At 41.9% G+C, this 19,622-nt stretch overlaps 1 protein-coding gene across 1 annotated transcript; it reads right to left on the minus strand.

Moving 5' to 3' along the window:
• Nucleotides 1-1,608: 1,608 nt before the first annotated feature.
• Nucleotides 1,609-19,620, minus strand: usp36 (ubiquitin specific peptidase 36). Its single transcript, XM_084370374.1, has 20 exons — nt 19,536-19,620; nt 15,237-15,502; nt 14,895-15,116; nt 13,361-13,471; nt 10,614-10,716; nt 10,461-10,528; nt 9,814-9,884; nt 9,640-9,722; nt 9,384-9,495; nt 9,154-9,294; nt 8,667-8,767; nt 8,431-8,569; nt 7,986-8,348; nt 7,415-7,639; nt 6,905-7,029; nt 6,144-6,812; nt 4,726-4,946; nt 4,286-4,474; nt 4,058-4,173; nt 1,609-3,844 (listed from the first exon to the last, which is right to left on the minus strand). The coding sequence occupies exons 2-20, from the start codon at nt 15,487-15,489 to the stop codon at nt 3,713-3,715; spliced, it is 3,444 nt and encodes a 1,147-aa protein (XP_084226500.1). The 5' UTR covers nt 15,490-15,502; nt 19,536-19,620; the 3' UTR covers nt 1,609-3,712.
• Nucleotides 19,621-19,622: the final 2 nt, after the last annotated feature.

Consider the following 19,622-nt stretch of genomic DNA (forward strand, 5'->3'; position numbering starts at 1 on the left):
ACATTTTGCATCTTTAAGTCATACGAAGGATATCAGCCGAAGATCTTTATCAAAAATCCATTAATTTCTACCCTCAAACTAAGCATCAATGATACAAGCTAATATGTAAGAATTGAATGTCTACTTAGTCATGACATAGATTCTCATCTGCAAAGGTGGTTGTTTATTGGTGTATTCACCACCAGTGAAGCAAGTTTCAAGTAAGTGTTTATTCGCCTCAAACAGCCTGATTACTATTCATTAGTCCTATGCAGTGAGCAGCAGCACGCTAGCATAGGAAGTGTGTGTGTGTTTGAATTCAGGTCAACCCTCACTAAATTCAGCACTCACCAGACTCCAGTTCTCACTCCTTTTTCCCCCCGTCTCCTCTCTGTAACATTACGCTCAATAAGTAAAACACATTTCTGCTCCAGCTCCAGTCAGCCATCAACATTACAGTATAAAAACACCTGACAGCAGCAGTCATCTCTGCAGATCGCTGCTACAGTCAGGCTGATAAACAGGAGTGAAGATAACTCGTCAACAACAACATTGACACTGCATTATTAGCAAACACGTTTAGCAGTTATGGAGCCCTTATTATCATTCATGTGGGGTCTTGCTCCCGGCAAATGGTGCATTTTAGTCCAGTATCACTCTCTTTTAGCTCCGTTTTTGGTCTCCACCAACTCTGACGTTCACCAGCTAGGTAGTTGCCAACTGTTTCTGATTTCTGACGTTGAGGAGAGGAGTGAGTGAACCAGAACAGTAACATTATGGACCTGACTGCTCATTTGAAAAAAAAAAACGAGCTAAAACTTGCTGTAAAGCTCCGTAAAGCTGAGAGGAGCTGCAGATCCATTGAATAATGGGTGCATGAGTGACCCCTTTAACATTTGATACATTGTTAAAAATCGGTAAAAATAAATAATAGATTATAGCAGCTTTTAAAGGTCCCATATTGTACAAAAGAGGGTCTACATGCTTTGAAACACCAGCAGAGCCAATGCAGAAACACAGTGGGCGGTGCCTACTCTGGCCTGTGAGAGCTGACCAATCAGAGCAGACTTGGCTGTTTGGGAGGGGAGCCTTAAAGAGACAGATCATTCAGACAGTGGGTGTGAAATATGAGAATAATAATATAGTTTTATTTTTATTTTTACCTTAAGAGGATGTAAACATTTTCTAGTAGACACTCAAAATAAAAGTATAAACCTGAAAATGAGCATAATGTGGGACCTTTAAAGTTGCAGCACCTCGAGCTAATCAGTGATGTCATACTGTGTTTAGCCTCAGGTTTCGAGGAAAAAATACTTATGACATCACATAAAGGGGCGTGGCCACAAAGTAAGACGCCTTAACATTTTGACAGCAATGCAGCAAGTTTTTGTGAATCAGCTTTTTAGAGTTCAGATGTGATACAAGCTTGATACAGCACAACTAGACCAACACATTTGTATAATTACAAACACATTATCAAATACTGAATTATTGATAGCTTAATGTGCTTTGGCTGATGCTGCATTGCTGTAAAATATCTAATTACCTTCTTTCTAGAGTGATCCAACTGCTATCATAACTATATACAAGACAAGATTTATGCAGTAGAAGACAGAAATACACAGCGAGTTCACAAAAGTCACAACTTTATTGCACCTTTATAGTTATCTATAGTGTGGTAAGAGCCACTTTCATTATGAAAGGTCTCTTTCCCTGGTCAGAAAAGGTGGTGCGAAATATTGAACCATCAATGCAAAAATGTAGACCGTCCATTCACACTGGTAAATGTTCCTGTGTCAGTTTGAGAGTCACACCCTCCGTTGATTTCACAGCTGACAAACACGTCCTATGGGAGGTTAGACAGCTGTAGCCTCTCTCGTACTTCACGCACTACAGTGACATAGGGAAGGTCTCGCGTGAGAACGGACAACTCTCTCTTATACACAAATGAACTAACACATTTGCAGATTAATTCTCGAGTTAACATCCACCAACTGATCCGAGTATTAGTAGCACATTAAAGATCTGTGTCTTTTCTTCTTTAAATTATATATTTATAACATTAAATCCTATACTTTTTATAGCCAATTCAAGGCAACATCTCTAGAATGAAAAGAAATGCATGGGCAAATCTTTACAGCGTTGGAGGGAAACAGGTAGCACAAGATGGACTGTACAGTCTTCTACATTGGCAAAGCATTTTTGTTATAACGTTAGTTTCTCTACGCATCTGTGCCCGGTTTGGTGCAAGATGATCCCATGGTTTCCACACCTGAAATACTTCGTATAAAACAGTTTCTACAGGATGTACAGGATGCAAAATGGTGGTCCGGGGAGAGGGACTACTCTGATATGAAACAGGGGCTTCCGATCAGAGACGAGGATGGGATGCAGGATGTCTGGGTTCCTGAGTCTTAGCCCAGTTTCTAGGTGACCAGCATGACAGTCAGAAAAATTGCATAGAGATATAAGATACAGGGGGGGAAAAGAAATTATTAGCATGTGGCAGTCCCATTCTAACACAGTGCCTGAAGTATAAAATGTAACCCTTTTATTTCAGTACATTGGTAAAGAACAGTTTGTGGCAGAGAATGGAAAGGTTGAATCTCCAGACGGAGAGCTTCTGAATGCTGGACTGGTGAGATGAGCTACATGGTCAAATAGCTGCACAGTAGGAAACAACTGCTCCCGTTCAAGTTCCTCCAACTACCCCAACGTCTACTATGCAAATGCACATTGCAATATGAACTGTCAGGTAACAGTAAACATACAGATATGATGAAACTTACAGCCTCTGATGTGTTGTTTGTCAACGCTTCCACAAACTGTTAAACTGTTCATACAAATCAGTAAAATGCATCAACACTGAAACTGAAATAAACCAAATTCGTTAAGGAACAAATAAGGGGGAGAGCAGAAATAAAAACAAAATCCTTAATACGTTTTTGAACCAGTTCAGACATGCATATCTTTTTTAAAAAAAGAAAAAAAAGGTGGCAATTTTAAACCTTCATTTTACCAACAATATGCAGGCAAAATTTGGTCCTTAAAAACAAGCCACATGGCACAGACACCACAGCAAAATAAAATGACGGCGGATAAAGGCATAAAATAAGAAAATTAAACAGAAGTCTTAAAATAATATATGTTTTAATGAATAAACAATATTAGATCTTTATAATTTGGTATAAAATAATTTCAAGAGAAGGGTAGAAAAAGGTCACTTTTTTTTTTTAACGTCCAACTTGCTGAGCCCTTATGTCTGCAAAAAGTATGCTCTGAGATTGTGTACAGTTTTCATTACAAGACAGCCGAAGCGTGGCTGCAGGTGTACTTTCTCATTCTTAGCCTACCCTTCTCAAATATGGCAGACTATATTAAATTCATTGTAGCCTGATTGTTTGGAGGATGCCAACATACAGCAACTTATTTGACATGGTTTCTCTTAAATACTGCGTGCATACTACTGTGGTGTTTGGATTCAAAGGAGATATGAGGGAGTCTAAACTCACTGGCCAGTCTTAAATGTTACTGAAGCCTGACGACAACAATTCACGTTCCTTTAAAATTGGGATTGATGAGGGCGGGCTCGTGTCTGATTAAGGAATTCGGGTCTTTAACTTAACAAAAGAAAGATAAAAACAAAAAAGAGTGAGAGAAGGTACAGAAGTTTGGTATACAGTATTGTTGTCTCGATATCCAGTCAACATGACCTCAACAGCAATTTGGACTCTCAGCGACGGATTCCAAGAAATCTCTTCCCTCCGGGTGTTACAGACCACTTGTTCCGCCTGTCCTGGATCTTCTGGAAGATGCTGCTGCCACCTCTCCACTTCTCTCTTTTATAGTTTTTTATTTTCTTCACCTGTTCAGTCACACGAAAAAAAGACAAGGACAAGATGAAGGAGAGTGACAGTGTGACAGAGGGCCTTAAGTTTAGCAACACTAAAGGCAAACTGTGATGGCAAGACATTACAGGTGAACTAAAAGACATCATATATAGATATAAGACCTTTTCGCCTGTAATATGTGGCTATAAGATGACATTCTTATCATTTCCTGTTGTGTGTTCCCTCACCTTTCCCCTGTCAAAGTCTTCATCCCACTCGTCGATCACAGTGTCACACCTGGCGTGGCGTGCATCTTCAGCAGCATCTCTACTAATGGCAGAGACCTCTCCATCCCAACTGAGGACTATAAAACACAAACAAATAACATATAAACACATACACAAACTTATTCTTTTGCTCAGCTCATCAAATCGAAGTATTTCAACAACCCATACATGTTTGAAAGGCACTCTCACCGTTGGCTCCGTAGGCCTTATCTGTGGCGTTCCTGAGCAGCTCCTCTACCACCCCGCTTGTCTTCTTCCCATCCCAGGCAGCAGTAGCAGCACGAGCTGGGGTGTCGCCCGACGCACCACCATCGGCGGCTGGCGCCTGGCTGCGTTTGTAGCCGTCCTTCACTTGGCTGTCCCACACGACCACTGCGGCTGCATTTGAGATAAAACGGCGATTAAATCTGGCATTCTCAAAATATAATGACTCATGTGCTCTTAGTGAAACGGCTCGTTATTTAAATGAAAGGCTGAGCGGCTGTGGTGATGCAGCCATTTTCAGCAAATGACTGATCAATGCTGAGCAGTATTGTTAGTTCTGTGTTGGCATGGAAACAGGATCACACATTTATTTCACACTGCAGAATTCATAGTATGAATACATGTGCGAGTCAAGGCTCACATACCTGCGCCTTGTTTACTTATTTTGCCGTTCTCGGTGGCGTTCATTTTGGAAGGGGGCTCCGCTGCCTCAGGCTCTTCGTTCTGCCCGTCCGAGCATCGCCTGCTCTCCTCCCACAGTCTCACCTCGTCTTTTAGCCTCTTCTTCTTCCTCTTTAGTTTCTTTTTCAACAGTATCGAATCTCCCGTGTCGTTCTGAACGACTGTGGCCTTTGTCTCAGAAGTGCTGTTGGAGAAAAATAAGTTCAGTTAGGTTAATGTTGTGCGTAAACAGAGTGTGAATATCTGTCTTTGGCAATGAAAGCAAAGGAAACGGCACCGGCTTTGCCTGCATTTGACCTTAAATCTTTCCCAAGATGAGCTGATTAAATCTTTTCAGAAAAAGATGTATGATGTTATTTGCTTTGTAGAAAGCTGACTAACTTAACTAAAAAGAAAACACAAACAACACATACACAGCAATAGGGGTGTAATGATCCCTTGATCTAGATTGGTGTATCAATTCGACGATTCAATGTTATCGATCCATATCATCATCTTTAAGATACGCCCTTCGCGTCTTGGGAATAAATCAGCAGGGTGAAAACATTTTGGATTTTGGAGTAAAGTCTTGTCAACCGGCAAACGGGACATCTCACCCAGTCGTCAGCTAACTCGTTGCTTTCGATATGGCAACATCAGCTGCTCTGTTTCTACAATGTTAGGCTGAAAACATATGCATGCAGGCTGAAATTCAGTCTTGATGTTTTTGTTGGGAGATGCAGTGACTTCAACCAATGATGACTCAATTTCAGCACTGACGGCTGTGCTGTAATTAGACCAACATGCCCTGACAATCGTCATTTACATTTTTTATGAGGTGCACTTGAATGCACCATGGTGCACATCCTTTGCTGTATGAGCAGAGTTTTTAAATACATTTTTTTTCAAATTTAAAATCGATTTAGATTGTGAGACCCCCATGATACATTTGATTTGTTAAGCTGTGGCCAGGGGTTAAAGTCTAATTTATGCAATGTAAAATGGCACAGGCTTGAGCTTATAAAGGTGGCAAGCTAAAAACAATCGTTTTATTGAACTGAATCGACTTTATGACATCAGCAAATATATTGTTGCTCAAAGAATCGATGCATCATTGTATCGTGATGAAAAGAAATTGTGATTTACGCCCCTGAACAAGAAAAAATAAAATTGGGCCAAGTACAGGTACAGAAGTACTCATGCCTTTCCTTCCTAGAGAGTTAGTAGGTAGCACACTGCTGCACTGTGAGTTTCTAGAAATGCCTGAGCACAGTTCAATGATGGGGCCAACTGGTTGTTATGGAAACAACGTTATGTGCCTCAGAATTTACTTCAGGCAGCACTTTTTCAACAGACATGAACAATATTGGCAAAACAATTAGAACCATAAACTTCCACCCACATTTCAGATGCAGAGCGCGCTGACGTTGTGTCCTTCAGAGCCTCCTCCAGCTGCATCCTCTTTTTCTTTTTCTTCTTCTTCTTCATCTTCTCAGAGTCCATTTCCTGTTCTTTCTGACTGGACTCGCACTGCGTTGACGTTGCGGAAGCTAACGGAGGCTCTTGCTGAGACGGTTCTGTATCCGGTTTAGATGTTAGACTCCACATGCCACCCTGACACCAATCCTCTTCCTGGTTGTCCAGATGAGACGGGACGCACTCCCTCTCCTTGACTTTCTCGACATCCACGTTCTCCCTCTTTCGCTTCTTCTTCTTCTTCTTCCGCTTCTTCTCGCTGGCCGATTCCACGAGGTCGGCTGGCGTCGCTGTAGCTGGGGACGTGATTGGCTCTGCTTCAGCCTCCACCTCAGAATGCCGCCGCTTCTTTTTCTTCTTCTTCTTTTGATTGGCCTTTAGAGGGCTATTGAGGTCTGGTTCTTGGGCCGAGGAGCTGAGGTTGTTGGAAGACTTGGGGTTCTTTGGGCCGGTACTGTGCAGCCCGTTGGTTTTAAGAGAAAGGCTGGCGTTTGGTTTTTGCAGTGTGGAGAGAAGGGACTGTTGTTTGAAGGATCCACTTGAGTGAGCAAAAGGCTGCGATGACTGGACTTTAGGTGAATGGAATGGACCAGCTCTGGGAAGAAAACAAGAGACAACATCTGGATTAACTTGGTCGTCTTTATTCTGAGCGCACGTCACGTGTGGTGTGAGGTTCAGAGTTCCTACCTGTGGGTGTGAGAAGGTGAGGCGAAGGTGAGGGGGTTAAGTTGATTGTGATGCGTGGGGTCACTGGACAGCTGGCGTGGCAAAGGGGGCAGAGCATCAATGCTGCTCGGACTCCGGCTGCGAGCCTGCAGTTATCGACATAAATAAAAACTTGGTGGTCTAAAGAAAATAGCCATGAATGTGACAAAAATAAGGAAGATTAAAAAAGGGATGGCAGGAAAAGATGGAGGGAGGAAAACAAAGAGGAGAGGGTATGGCAGAGAAGAATTAGAAATGGTTAGAAAAAAAGGACAAACTAAAGGAAAAGAAGACAAACTCTAAACAAGAGCTACCATGTGGTTGATTAGACAGGCACACTGGAGATAAAAACACATTACATACAGCAGGAAATAAACCAGAAAAGGAGAGTTTTCTTGCCTTAATAAAACTACTTATTGAAACCAAACCGAGGTATCATGAGCTTTCACTGAGACAGGAAGTGGTGCTGCTGCTGTGGATGGGAGTGTTCACCTTCTTGGCTGACAGGGCCAGTTTCTTGGCAGGTGGAGGTGACATGGTGCTGGTGGCTTCAGACGTGATGTTGTTGAGAGCCGGGGGTTTAATTTTTGCCGTCTTCTGCTCTTCTGTGCTCTGCGAGCGCTCCACGCTCTTGGCTGGAGACGCCAGGCCGTTGGAGCCTTTCCGAGGGGTGGAGGGCGTCTCTCCTACTGGCGCACTTTTGGTGCCGACGGAGTCCTGGACAGAAAAACAAAGGAAATGTTGTAGCCCAAAGGATTAATCGATTACAGCTGGCACAGAAATGTTCATAGTATACAATATATGCAACATGGACAGTTTTTGTCAGCATTATTGTTTTTTATTCCCTGTGTTGTTAAATAGCTTGTTTGCATTTCGCAGATCACTTTTCCAACAGTATGTTTTTAGATCACCATGAGCGTCTCAGTACTTTCACATCTAGTTAAGCACATTTTGGTCTATTTTGGGCCGGTCTAAATGATGATAACAGATGACAATAGCAGCCTAGATGCTGCCTTTGAAGTAAGATTCCTGCTTGTCTGTGCCTTTTCAGTGCAAATATTACCTTTGAGTCAGTGGTGTCGGCAGAGGAAGAGTCAGACAAAGACTTAATTGAGGTAGACGCTGCCATGCCTCTGCCCTCGCCACCTTGCTTTTTATCTCCCTCCGTCCTGCTGACCCCGTTGTTGGAAGGGGTCGGGGTGCTGCTGCGGGACTGCGCTTGGCTCTGGGGGGAGGGCTTCTTCAGCTTCTTGAAAGGCTCTTCGATGGTCGTGGGTCCGCCCGGCAGCTTCGGCGGGCCATTGGAGGACGACGTCCAGTTTGAAAGTCTGGGCTGTGGCAGAGAGCTCACACCATTCCTGGAAATGGGCAGGCCTAAACCACCGTCCATGGACTGGATCTTCCGCAGCTGTGCAGGCTCAAGTTTCTGGAAGGAGGAATTATTTTTATTTAACACTTAAAATGGGCTTAAAGTCCAATGAAAGGCTGGCTGTGATCTGGTCTCACACCTTTGTGACCTGCGGCGAGGAGAGAGGCCCGTTCAGGTTGGCCCTCTTTATCTGCTCAGAGGACACACTGTTCTTCCCAGGATGCAACATCCCCTGCTTGGTGGTCTGCCCGTCTGCATTCTTCTTGGTTTCAGGGATCCTTTAATACAAAAACAAAGAGTCCAGTTTATTTTATTATATATCCAGGGATAAACAGACATGTTTTTGATCTCTTGCAGCAGCCCACAGTGTCTTACCTCAGGTAGAAAAGCACATAAGCCTGCTGGTTCAAGACCACTTTGATGTTACTGGAGTGCACCATTGAATCATTCATTTGGTACCATTGTCCGTTGCTTGCCTGAGAGGAAACAAGAAGGTTTTTAATAGAAACCTTTGCAATGCAAACTTAGCAGCCAACATCTGGTTCAGCCCTCTGTTAATTTGCATGGCAATAAAACAATTTAATGGCGCAGCTCTTCTTCAAAGTGTACCACGAGGGAGAGTCGATTTGGTAAGATATCATGTTTTAAATTAAGTATTTCTCAAACTGTCTGCGATACAAAGCGCCTTCAAAGCCTCGCAGTGAGCAAGACAGATGTGTCAAACATTATTCAAACTGGCTGTGTTGCTGTGTTGTCAGACTTCAGCAATGTCACTGAACGTTTTGTGAGCTTTATGCAACACTGCCTGAAAAGGAAAAAAGAAAAGCAAAAAAAAGGATGTTCATTCACTCACTCATCTTACCTTGACATAGCAGTAGTAATGGCCAGCGTGACAACTGTAGCCAGAGTGCACCAGGACGGCATAGAGGCCGTACATTACAGGATCGCCTGAGCTCTGAGACATGTAGGGTCGGATGTTCAGGAATTCTGGGTAACCAACATCCTGAGAAATACAGATGACAGGAACATGAGATCACAGAGAAATGAGACAGCACTTTCAAACGGCAGACAGTGTGAGATTCTTCTGTTAACCTTTGTTATTTTTCCTCCGCTGAAGTTGGCGAACCTCTTCAGTGAGAGGGTCAGTACGTTAGAGGTTCGATGGACTGTGAAGCGCTTGGTGGCTGGTACTTTCTTTTTGCACCTGAGGAAGACAAAAGAAAGTCATAAGTCATAATAAAATTAAAAAAACTCTCGTGTGACTATTTGAGACTGTTTTTCAAATCCCGGCAGATTTACTTAAATAAGTAAATGTAGGATGTTGTTGGACAAGATAAGCTGCACTCACTTGGCACACATGTAGGCATTCTCTCCACTGAGTACGTCTGGTTTAACAAACAGTTCCAGCGCTCGCACAATGTTTGCTGCTTGCTGAAAGAGAAAAACAAAAGTACAAAATATTATACACTTCCAGAATATTTCCACAGAAGTGAAGGTTATATTGAGATGTTGTGGAACATACCCGAATCTCCACGGCGATGTCAAGGTAAGGGTCATACGTGTCCGACACACTTTTACAAATAGAGCATTTCACTGAAACACAGTATTAAAAAACAAATAAGTCTCTGTTCATTTAGTGGGGTGATGTAGTGTTAGTGGAGCATTTTACACTTTACCCCACTTCCTGTAAACAGAGCAGTAACTAAGAACAACTGCCTCTGACTCTCAGATCAAACATTATGGGGAAATACCTTCACATGTTTCGATTTCAGATCTGGATCAAACGGACACTTTCACCAGAGGTTTTATCGTTTCGTAATCTACAACAGCTGCATCTTGAAAATATATAATCAAATTTAACTTCACTCTATTTCATGTCTGCTGAGGAAATCCTATTGATTTCTAGTAGTAGAGAGATTTGCTGCAATGTGTATCAATATATTGACATTTTTGACAACACTACTGCCTACTACTTTGTATCGGCACCCGTAAAAGCAGCATAAACTAAATTTTTAAAGTTGTTTTAATGATGTATATATATAAAACAATGTTATAAGTCTGGTCTGCTAGATAATGGATCAATAACACACAACCAAAAGTTACAAAAGTGGAATAATAACAACAGTGCACATTTCCATTTGTGACATAGTAAAAAAAAACATTCAATACCTCGTGACCTGAGGTAACCTCCAAAGATCTGATGCACCAGCGTTGTGGCCTGGGTCTGCCTGTCGAGCCTACAGACAGGAAGGAAAAGATCGTCAAAACAATATTCTTATGAAACATATTCATGTCTTTAACAGACAACAATAAAAGCCTTACTTCGGGTAGCCATTGAGACAGGCTTTCTGCATGGCATCGATGGTGTACCGCAAAAACTCATGGGCGTCCTCTTGGCTTCCGAAGCGAAAATGCCTGGCAATTTCTGTCGGAGACAAAAGTGCGGATTAGCTGTGAGCTAATTAAAGTCTTATATCACAATTTTTATTACAATTATTATTTTAGCCTCACCACTTACTGAAAATGGGTTTGTAACGACCAGTGCTTTACATTTAATAAACAGGTGAGCAGATGGGTTTTTTACTGCACAGAAACAAACACTCAAATATGTTAAAACACTGAAAAGGCAGACTTTTTTATATTCGCCTTGTGTCAACGACGATCCGCAGACATGCTGACAACAAAGGGACAGCCCGAGGAAGCATTTTTAACAATCCTTTGTTCTGCCAACGCTCGTATTCTCTAAAAATATGTTTCTGCAAAACACCAGAGAAGAGGCTCAATAAAAGAAAAGTGCTTCAATTCTTTAAAACTTCCTGTCAGACTTTTAAAGGATGCAAAACAAACTACAACTACACAGGCTTCTTTCAGTATTTGTTTCAAAAAAACATTCATACTATTCAAGAGTAGCAGGTTAGAACGTGGTTTCGACTATATAAGATGTTTATGCATAGGAATAGGCACAACATGCACACGTTATAAAGCAGTACTCAGTGAAGATTTAGGTCTATTTTAAGGTTAAAGAGTACACTTTCATGGGCACTTAGCTTCCCTCTGAAGTTAGTATCTCAGACATACATTCAACAGCGACCTAATAAAAAGCTTATAGTCGCTTACTGACTCCAGCCAACTGTCTCATCTGAAAGTCTCACATTAGAGATAATGTAGCTCTGAAACCATTTGCCTCTACTGTTATTTCCTAATGGAACGGAGGAAAGTATGAGCTGGTAGAATTATGATGCGGTCATCACCACATTCCCAGCTTAGGACAATGAGTCACCCCTGAGTGGGAAAAAGGAAGGAGGCACCATCGCTCTAATGACCTGTTCAGGGCACCTCTTAGGATGAGAAAGACAACATCTTGAAGATATGAACTCGCGCGATTTTATTTCCTTTGCGAGACCCCAGCTGTGAGATCCTCGGGCGATTTCAGGATCAGTTGGAGGAAGCTTTTTCAATTTTAGTGTGATGACACTGCGAGTATTTGCATTTTTTGGGGGAGGGTTGGCAGGCGGGCTGAGAGAGAGGCACAGATGTTCAACAGAAGAAGAGTCGCAAATTCGGCCAATTTTGAAATGAATCTTTTTCAGTTCAGTTTCTTTTTGCATTAAAATCATCTTAACTGTCAAACAAACAAATTGAGGAACACAGCTTATCTAATGTGCTGGAGCCTACTGCTTTTTCTTTTAAACTCTTTGGTGTGGGTTCATCAGGCAGGGGGTTGAAAGTAGCCTCATCAATTTCAAATTCAGCAGCTGCTGAGGGAAGAAACACTGCTGAATTTAAATTGGAAAATTGGAAGATGGAAAGTTTTGATTTAAATCAAAGACAAATACTAAATGAGGTTTCACTGAAACATTTTGGTAATACTAACTGAACACAAATCTATCTGTGCTTCATTTCCTCTCTGCAAAGACACTGATACAATAAAGCGCAGCAATAGGGAGCAACAGAGGTGAATGACTTCTGTCTCAATCGTAAACAAACATAGTTTAGTTTAACCCTAACCCTGCCCTGATGCGATTCCTTCATCACATTGAACCTTGTGCAAAGTCTGGCACGGGCCGCTTTAGAAGCAGCTGATAACAGACGGCGTGACTGCAGCAAGGTGGGCTAATTAAACTGTTTATTCTGCCGTGCAGCGTAACATTTGTCATCATGTTTTTCCCACCATTAATTTTTTTGTTTGGACATGTCATGTTTTAAACTCATTTCAGTTAATAGTCTTTGGGCTCCTGTTGTGAAACTAGTAACAACAAATAGAGGTCCCTTGCCCAGAGTGACTGACACGACCGTACCGTACGTGTGCAACTCGTTACATATATGTTACATAATGTAATGAGAGCTGGGTTAGGTATGCCGGCGAGATGATACCCACCTCTCTGCAAAACATGTCGCACAACTTTGTCACTTTGATTTAACATTTTAGGAAATATATGTATTTAAAAAGTAACACAAAAAAAAGAAAGACCCAGAAAAATGACCTCGGCGTCCTTAATGGTAGCTACGGCCTGTATAAAACACATCCAGTACATCTCTATGTCCGGGTTGAAAAGAAGCGAAAACGGTGGCCGGAACATTTTTGTGCTAAAGCTGCTCCCCTCAGCCTGCAGTCACAAGGAGACAGAGAGGGCATCGGGGAAGGAGGAGGGGTGGAGGGGGGAATGGAAAAAAAAAATGAGGCGCAGGAGGTGGAGACATGATTGCAGCAGCACATAAGGACGAAGCAGGCAGGTAGGGAGGGGACTGGGATGGAGGGAGGGCTCCTCCCGTGTGACTCAAGCACAGTGCTTCACCATGTCAAGGTGCAACTCACACCTCTTCTCCGCTCTCTACACGGTGTTCATTCACAGCCTGCAGCCACACAGCTCCACTTTTGGACTGCAGTTACTGGCTGCTGTCACATGGGACACCGTGGCTAGTGTTGCGTCATCGAGCCTCTGGCAGTAATTCAACAACAACAAAAAAAGCAGGTGTCTGTGCTTCCTAACACAACCTACACTGAAAACTAGCGAGCAAAAACTAATCTGACACAGTCTGGCAGTGTTGAGGGAAGCTGGTGGTCTTACTTTTCAGGTCTCTGATGAAGGAGACAGGCTTGATGGCATTGCCCGTGTTGGCAAAAGCTTGGATGATGTGGTTCTGCATTACACAGATCATACAGAAGCCTGACTGGTGACCTGAAACACAGACAGCAACAACAAAGAGAATCAGAGTTATTATTGAAAATGATAAATGCGTTATTATGACAGTATTCAGATAACGAAAAACAAAAATGCACTGTAAAATGTAATGCTAAATGGATCCTTCACAGAATAAGTACAAAAAGCCACAGTGCACAATCAGAAAGGATTAGGCTGGTGGTATTCAGAAAAAATGCTAAGTTTACGTTTCAAACAAATTTTCTAAAGTGTGTTTGCATTTAAAAAGTGAAAATCGGATGAAAAATAGATCATATGAAGGACACTGGTGGTGACTGAAAGGCGCTCAGCAGCGTACTTTGCTTTTCTCCCCCATGTATGACTTCACTTTTAATTACCTAAAGCATAATCTAAGCTGTGGCATGCTGCAAAAGCAATTCATTTACTGTAAATGTCATATTATGGCAGAAAACAAATGGGTGTTTGAGACTTCAAATCTGGGTGAAAAATCAACTCAGTCTAATCTGCTACCATTTTAAAGAAATCGGTAATTTTTTCAGGAACAAATGGCAAAATACACAACGCACATGTGAGCATATTGACTTTTAAATGCATAAAAATTGCATCTCAAAGCATTTCACACACATAAAAACAAAAAATAAAAAGTCTTGATGCAATAAAAACTTACTCATGACTGTGCACCTGCAGTAGAAAGTGAGCGTGTTTGTTTGCTTACTATTTCAGAATTTAGCATAAAGCACTGAAACTTAGAAGTCAGTGAGTCTTGTTTCACAGCCTGAATGAAACTTAATGTGAGCTAACTGGCCGGCTGAAGCAGCTGTTTTTGTTTTTCTTCTTCAGCTGCTTTGGCTTGAATTCCAGAGTGACATTCAGCCACACGTGTCTGAACACTTGGTCACAGAAGCTCGTGGTGTCATTTCCATAACTTAAAGGTTCCATATCATGCTCATTTTCAGGGGCAAAATGTTTACATGCTTTTCAAAAAACATTTTTCTCATACTGTCCATTGCTGCAGCGCCCTCTATTAACCCTCTGGTGCCTTTCTCTTTAAGGCCGCCCTCAGCCAGTCTGCTCTGATTGGCCGGCTCTCACAGGCCTGAGCAGGCTCCGCCCACCGTGTTTCTGCATCAGCTCTGCTGGTGTTTTTGCAACCATGGCTGAGGGTGACAAAAGTTGTGACATCACACCTTCAGGAAGTCCTGACGGTTCATTTGAAAGCACAGTTTCTTAATACGTGTGCATTTTTCCCAATTGAGTGTTTTAACACCTTCAAAATATCTATATAGCACAAAGAGGTGCTTTAGGAAAAAAAAAAAAAGACAGGAAATCTCACTTTTTACAATATGGGAACTTTGCAGGTGTGTTCAGAAAAATGTAGGTGAATGAGAGCGTACATGCCCCGAGTCTGGCTGCATTTTAAGAGCTCGATTCAAGTACTCACAGGCACGGCTGTGCTCCTTTGAGAGTAAGTAGTTGGCAAGTGGCGGAGTGTAGGTGAGACACTGCACTGTGGAGTTGAGGAAGCAGGTGTTCCCGAGGTTGTGGAGGCCGGCTCCCACCCTGTACACGCGCTCCCATTTAAGGGTAAGCTTGTTCCCTGGAAAGAGCATCTTTTGCGGGGCGGGGATCCCATCGCTCTGGCCCCCAACCACGTTCTCTGAGACTGAAAGAGGGGATTCAATTATCAAAAAAGTATTATACAGGACTTAGAAACTGAGCTTTCAGGCCTGGTAAAGCAAATATGGAAACACTTCAAACTATCCAGTTCAATCTGAGAGCTTACCTTGCCTCTTTATTTGGGCAGGCTCTGTGGCCTTCTGGCCCGTAGCGCCCTCATTCCTGGGATTGAGGATCACATACTTGTTCTTCAGGCTGTCCAGTTGATAAGAGAAACCCTTGCTGGCAGGCTCAAACTCTATCTTCTGCAAAAGGACTTTCTTGGCAGAAGAGGCCAGCAGTTTGTTGAGGTCGCCCTCATCGCCCGTCTCCTTTCGACCAGGTTTTAATGCCTCCTTGAGTTTATCAACTATCGGCATTGTTGGAACATCACTGCAGAGAAAGTCGGATTAAGTGTCAGTGTCAGAAATTTCTCACACAAGAACTATGTGAAAACAATGTTCATTTTCTCCTTTTTGCTCAAAGAGATCAATCACATCATCTTATTAGGTCGAGACCCTCCTCAAAAGAACTGTAAGTAACTCTACTGTCTTTTTTTTAATTATTAAATGGTCAGTTTGCTGGCATATGAAACACTGGCAATGGTCTTTTATACAACCTGTTCCAAGGTGGGACAGCTGTGCCTTTATTCAGGGTATTTCTGCCTCCGAGATGGCAGTAGAGGTAATAACGGCGTCAAATTGACGTTAGCGGTGTGATGCTTTGACGACGTGTTATGTGTGTGACCTACAGCTCAGAGATTTTTAAAGCAGTTAGCAGCAGTTTGCAGCGAACTAAAAGAAGGACAGCAACCTAAAATATCTGCAACTTCAGGAGACATCGAGGTCTGGGAGCTCATAACCGTCCAGCAGAGGAAGAGATCACCTGCCTTAACAGTGAGGTAAATTATTGTTGCCTTCTGATGTGATCAAAAAACAAAAGTAAGCCTTGAGCTGATCAAATATTAAATTCTATCTCTCAGATAATCACTTAAAACAAGCAGGATGTATTTTCTGCCACTAGGGGTCTCTCAATCAAAACAGTAAAAATAATTTGATGACCTTGATTGTGAAGCTGTGTGGGATTCATGGAAGTTGTTGTCTTCATTGTTTAGCAACCAACACTGCTGATGAAATTATATCTACGTGACATAGGCAAGCATGTTCACAGACTAGGTAATGTTTTAAAAATGTAAAGTTACGTTTTATCACGTTCGCTGACATTTAAAATTCACCTTTACCTTGTATACGATAACGGATTTCAGTGGTTTAAAATTGTTGAAAACATTTTGCATAGTTACACATTATATCTTAAACAGCCCAATAACGCTCCTGTCCTCCAGCAGGTACCTCTCCAGGACACACATCCTGACGTGGCTCCACAAGGGATGTGAGCACAGAGTGCATCTGAGGAGCCAGCTGGGTCTTGGCAGCTGTCCCCACAGTTATGCAAGACGTGAGACATTGGTCACATAGGGTGGGGGGGGCAGTGTATGAGACAGAAGAGCATTTACAGCACATAAGGTGTAAGCAGCTGCCAGGTCAGATTTCTTATAATTTGTTTTGCCTGCATCAATGTTTTTATTGTTATCACCCAGCAACTGGCATGTTTCTTCGGTAAAGCTGTAAATCATCACATGTGGTCATCTGGACTATCAGTGACATGAGAGATAAGATAACAAATGTTGCTTGAAAAAAAATACAACATTTACATTGGCTGCTGTCCCTTTAAATACAGTGCAGCTGAGTGCACTAAAAAGACCATTTCAGTGTAGATAACAGTGTGTGCACATTTCCACAACAACCGTCTGCCAGAGTCAGCTCAGTGAATGACTTCTGACGTGTGATTTTCTACAAAAGGCAGCAGGCAGGCAAAACGTGTTCAACTCTAACTGAGGAGCGTGTAAACCGCATCATTCAGTCTCTAATTCCTCCCATTTCGCTCAGGATGGAGCAGAAGTGACCCTGAACACAACAAACCCTCGTAAAAGTGAAAGCATCATATCATGGAGATGTTACAGTGCTACATTAAAACCACCACAGGCATGGAGAGTGCGGTGATGAGAGTCGTGTTCATCAGAGTGGGCAGTGACGTCACGAGGAGGGAAGGAGGGCTGAACATGCATTGTATGCACAAGGGCGAGCTGACCTTCACGTGCCGCTGATACTGATACAACTAAGAACGACACAGCCCAGAGGGACACGGATAACTGCAGTGATGCAATGTTAATACACTGACCTGAACAAGGTGTTTGATCATGCTCTTGTGTCACAACAATTAGTAATGTCGTTTATACACAGCGCGCAGAAACTTTCCAATGTTTGTGGCGATTTAGCAGCTACATCTGCTTATCTATGGTACCTGCATTCCATCATATTAATGTTATTAAAGTAAATATATTTTAAGTTCATCTGAAGTTTTGTGAAATTACATTAAAAAGTCATTGTTCAATCAAAAGCATCCTTTTGTTTTTGAAGGGGGACTGTCATGTTCATGCACATCAGTGATGTAACTGATTATAATAATTGTAATACCTTTTACCTTGATAAGTATCTCAGAAAAATTATCACGGTATCATACAGTTTTTAACATTGTACACTGGGACACTGACCACTGCGGTTGTTCATTAATGTCTGGCTTGCCTCAGCCATCCATGTATCAATGCATCAATACAATGATGGCGTAAAATCACATTATGTTAAAATACAGATTACTTCAAGTAATGGCTGTCTGATTAAAACTGACCTCTCTCTATATGAATATGATAACAAGGCTCATTTTTATGTTCTCTAATGAGTTACTTTGGTTATAGAAACTCATACTTTGGAAATAATACTCGCATCGACATATTTGGTTACATCAGTAGATTTGCCAATTGCAAAAAATGCTATTTTCTAAGGTTTCCACCAACATACACATAATATTAACAAGTCTAAAGGTGTATTACCACATCATAACAATAGCAATAATACATACAAATGTGGATTTCACATAGCCTGTATGAAACAGGCTAAATTTTAGCAAAATGTTCATTTTAGTGGATATTTATGGAGCTTTTGTCAGACTGCGTAAATGCATTTAGTGTTAACAACAACAGCATTTTAATCCTGTGTTTTAGATGTATAGAATTTACTTGGGTGACCCTGGAATATTATTTCTCTATTCAATTTTTTGATGTTCATTTTTCCCTAAATTCAATCAAGTCCAAGTGATAACAGACAGGGTTATCTGAGGGGTCTGCTAGCGCTGGTGCATTTGTGTGCAAACCTAGAGAATACAAAAAAGTGCCGCTAATCTGAAAGATCAGAGGACTGTTTGCAGGATTTGACCACTTGAGGTCAAGCAACAGAAATAATTTGTAAGACTATTTTTAACGCATTTAAAACAGCAACTCTCAAGAGACAACATCTTTTGGTACTGGACTGCTTGGCTATGACTGCCATTCTTTACTATCTCCTAATATTTTATAGACGAACCAATCAACCGATTAATTCACAAAACAATCAGGACTTTATCAGTAATGTAAATAATCCTAGTTGCAGGCCTATTACTGGTGTAAATGGTACAATATGCAGTATTGTTATCATGACTTTATTAACACGTGTCAACAATATGAATCATGTATTACGGTCAATGCATAACTAGATAATTTAACAATCTTTTGGCAATTATTTAATTAACGTAATTATATTGCTGGCACAAATAATGCTGCTGGGCCACTTAATATTTAAATAACAAGGACAAACAAATGCAAAAAAAAAAGCAGATGTTATGTGTGCATTATTAATATAATAACTATTATTAGAAGCAGCACTTCTAATCTCAAAGTTGAGTAAAACGCGAACGGTTGACTTTTTGAGGAGCACCTGAAGGCAGCACAGCCATTGCTGTCACTTCTAAAATCTCTCCATCGTTATTGATTGATTAGACGACTAGTTAGCCATCCGATTTAACAAATTATTAGTACTTCTGGTTCGTAATTATCTTGAACAACTCCAGCTCAGCTTCTGTGCACCAGCTGGAGTCAACTCACAGGGCCAGTCATCATGGCTTAGATGCTAAGTTGCTAACACCAACCACAGCTAACGTTAATGTCGACCTGGACGGGATCTAGTTTGGACACAAAACGTCGCCATTGCTTCGGTATATACCTCGACCCATCATAATACACTGTGTGTGTTTTCCTGCTGTCTGTCGTATCGTTGTCTGTCTTTTCACGCTAGCAGCAGCAAATTAGCCAGCGAGCTAACTTAACGTGGCGAGAGGCTCCAGCCTCCCTCACTGCTGCAATGTGGGTTAGCATCCGAGCGTCCAGGTGGCTAACAACCCCTAAACCGCCACATCCTGCCTGTTTATTTCACAACACCGCCCTGGAAATACATGCTAACGGTTACTACGTATATCAAAATGGCGTTTATTCGCTCACCTTTCGTTCAATCGTCCAAAATCGTTGACAGTACAGGGGTCTGCTTCCTCAGCTGTAGCTCTTGAGTCTGGTATTTTCGCCCATGCT

This window comes from Pagrus pagrus (genome assembly GCF_965226575.1).
Source record: "Pagrus pagrus genome assembly, chromosome: 13".
In the NCBI taxonomy this organism is placed as follows: domain Eukaryota; kingdom Metazoa; phylum Chordata; class Actinopteri; order Spariformes; family Sparidae; genus Pagrus; species Pagrus pagrus.

What these genes read in the sequence shown, in the direction of transcription:
- usp36 (XM_084370374.1), bottom strand. Translation starts at nt 15,489, where the DNA reads ATGCCGATAGTTGATAAACTCAAGGAGGCATTAAAACCTGGTCGAAAG. An exon ending in AAAGGAGCACAGCCGTGCCT is followed by an intron (nt 13,472 to 14,894) that starts GTGAGTACTTGA and finishes TCTGTGTTTCAG; the next exon opens with GTCACCAGTCAGGCTTCTGT. An exon ending in CTTCATCAGAGACCTGAAAA is followed by an intron (nt 10,717 to 13,360) that starts GTAAGACCACCA and finishes TGTCTCCGACAG; the next exon opens with AAATTGCCAGGCATTTTCGC.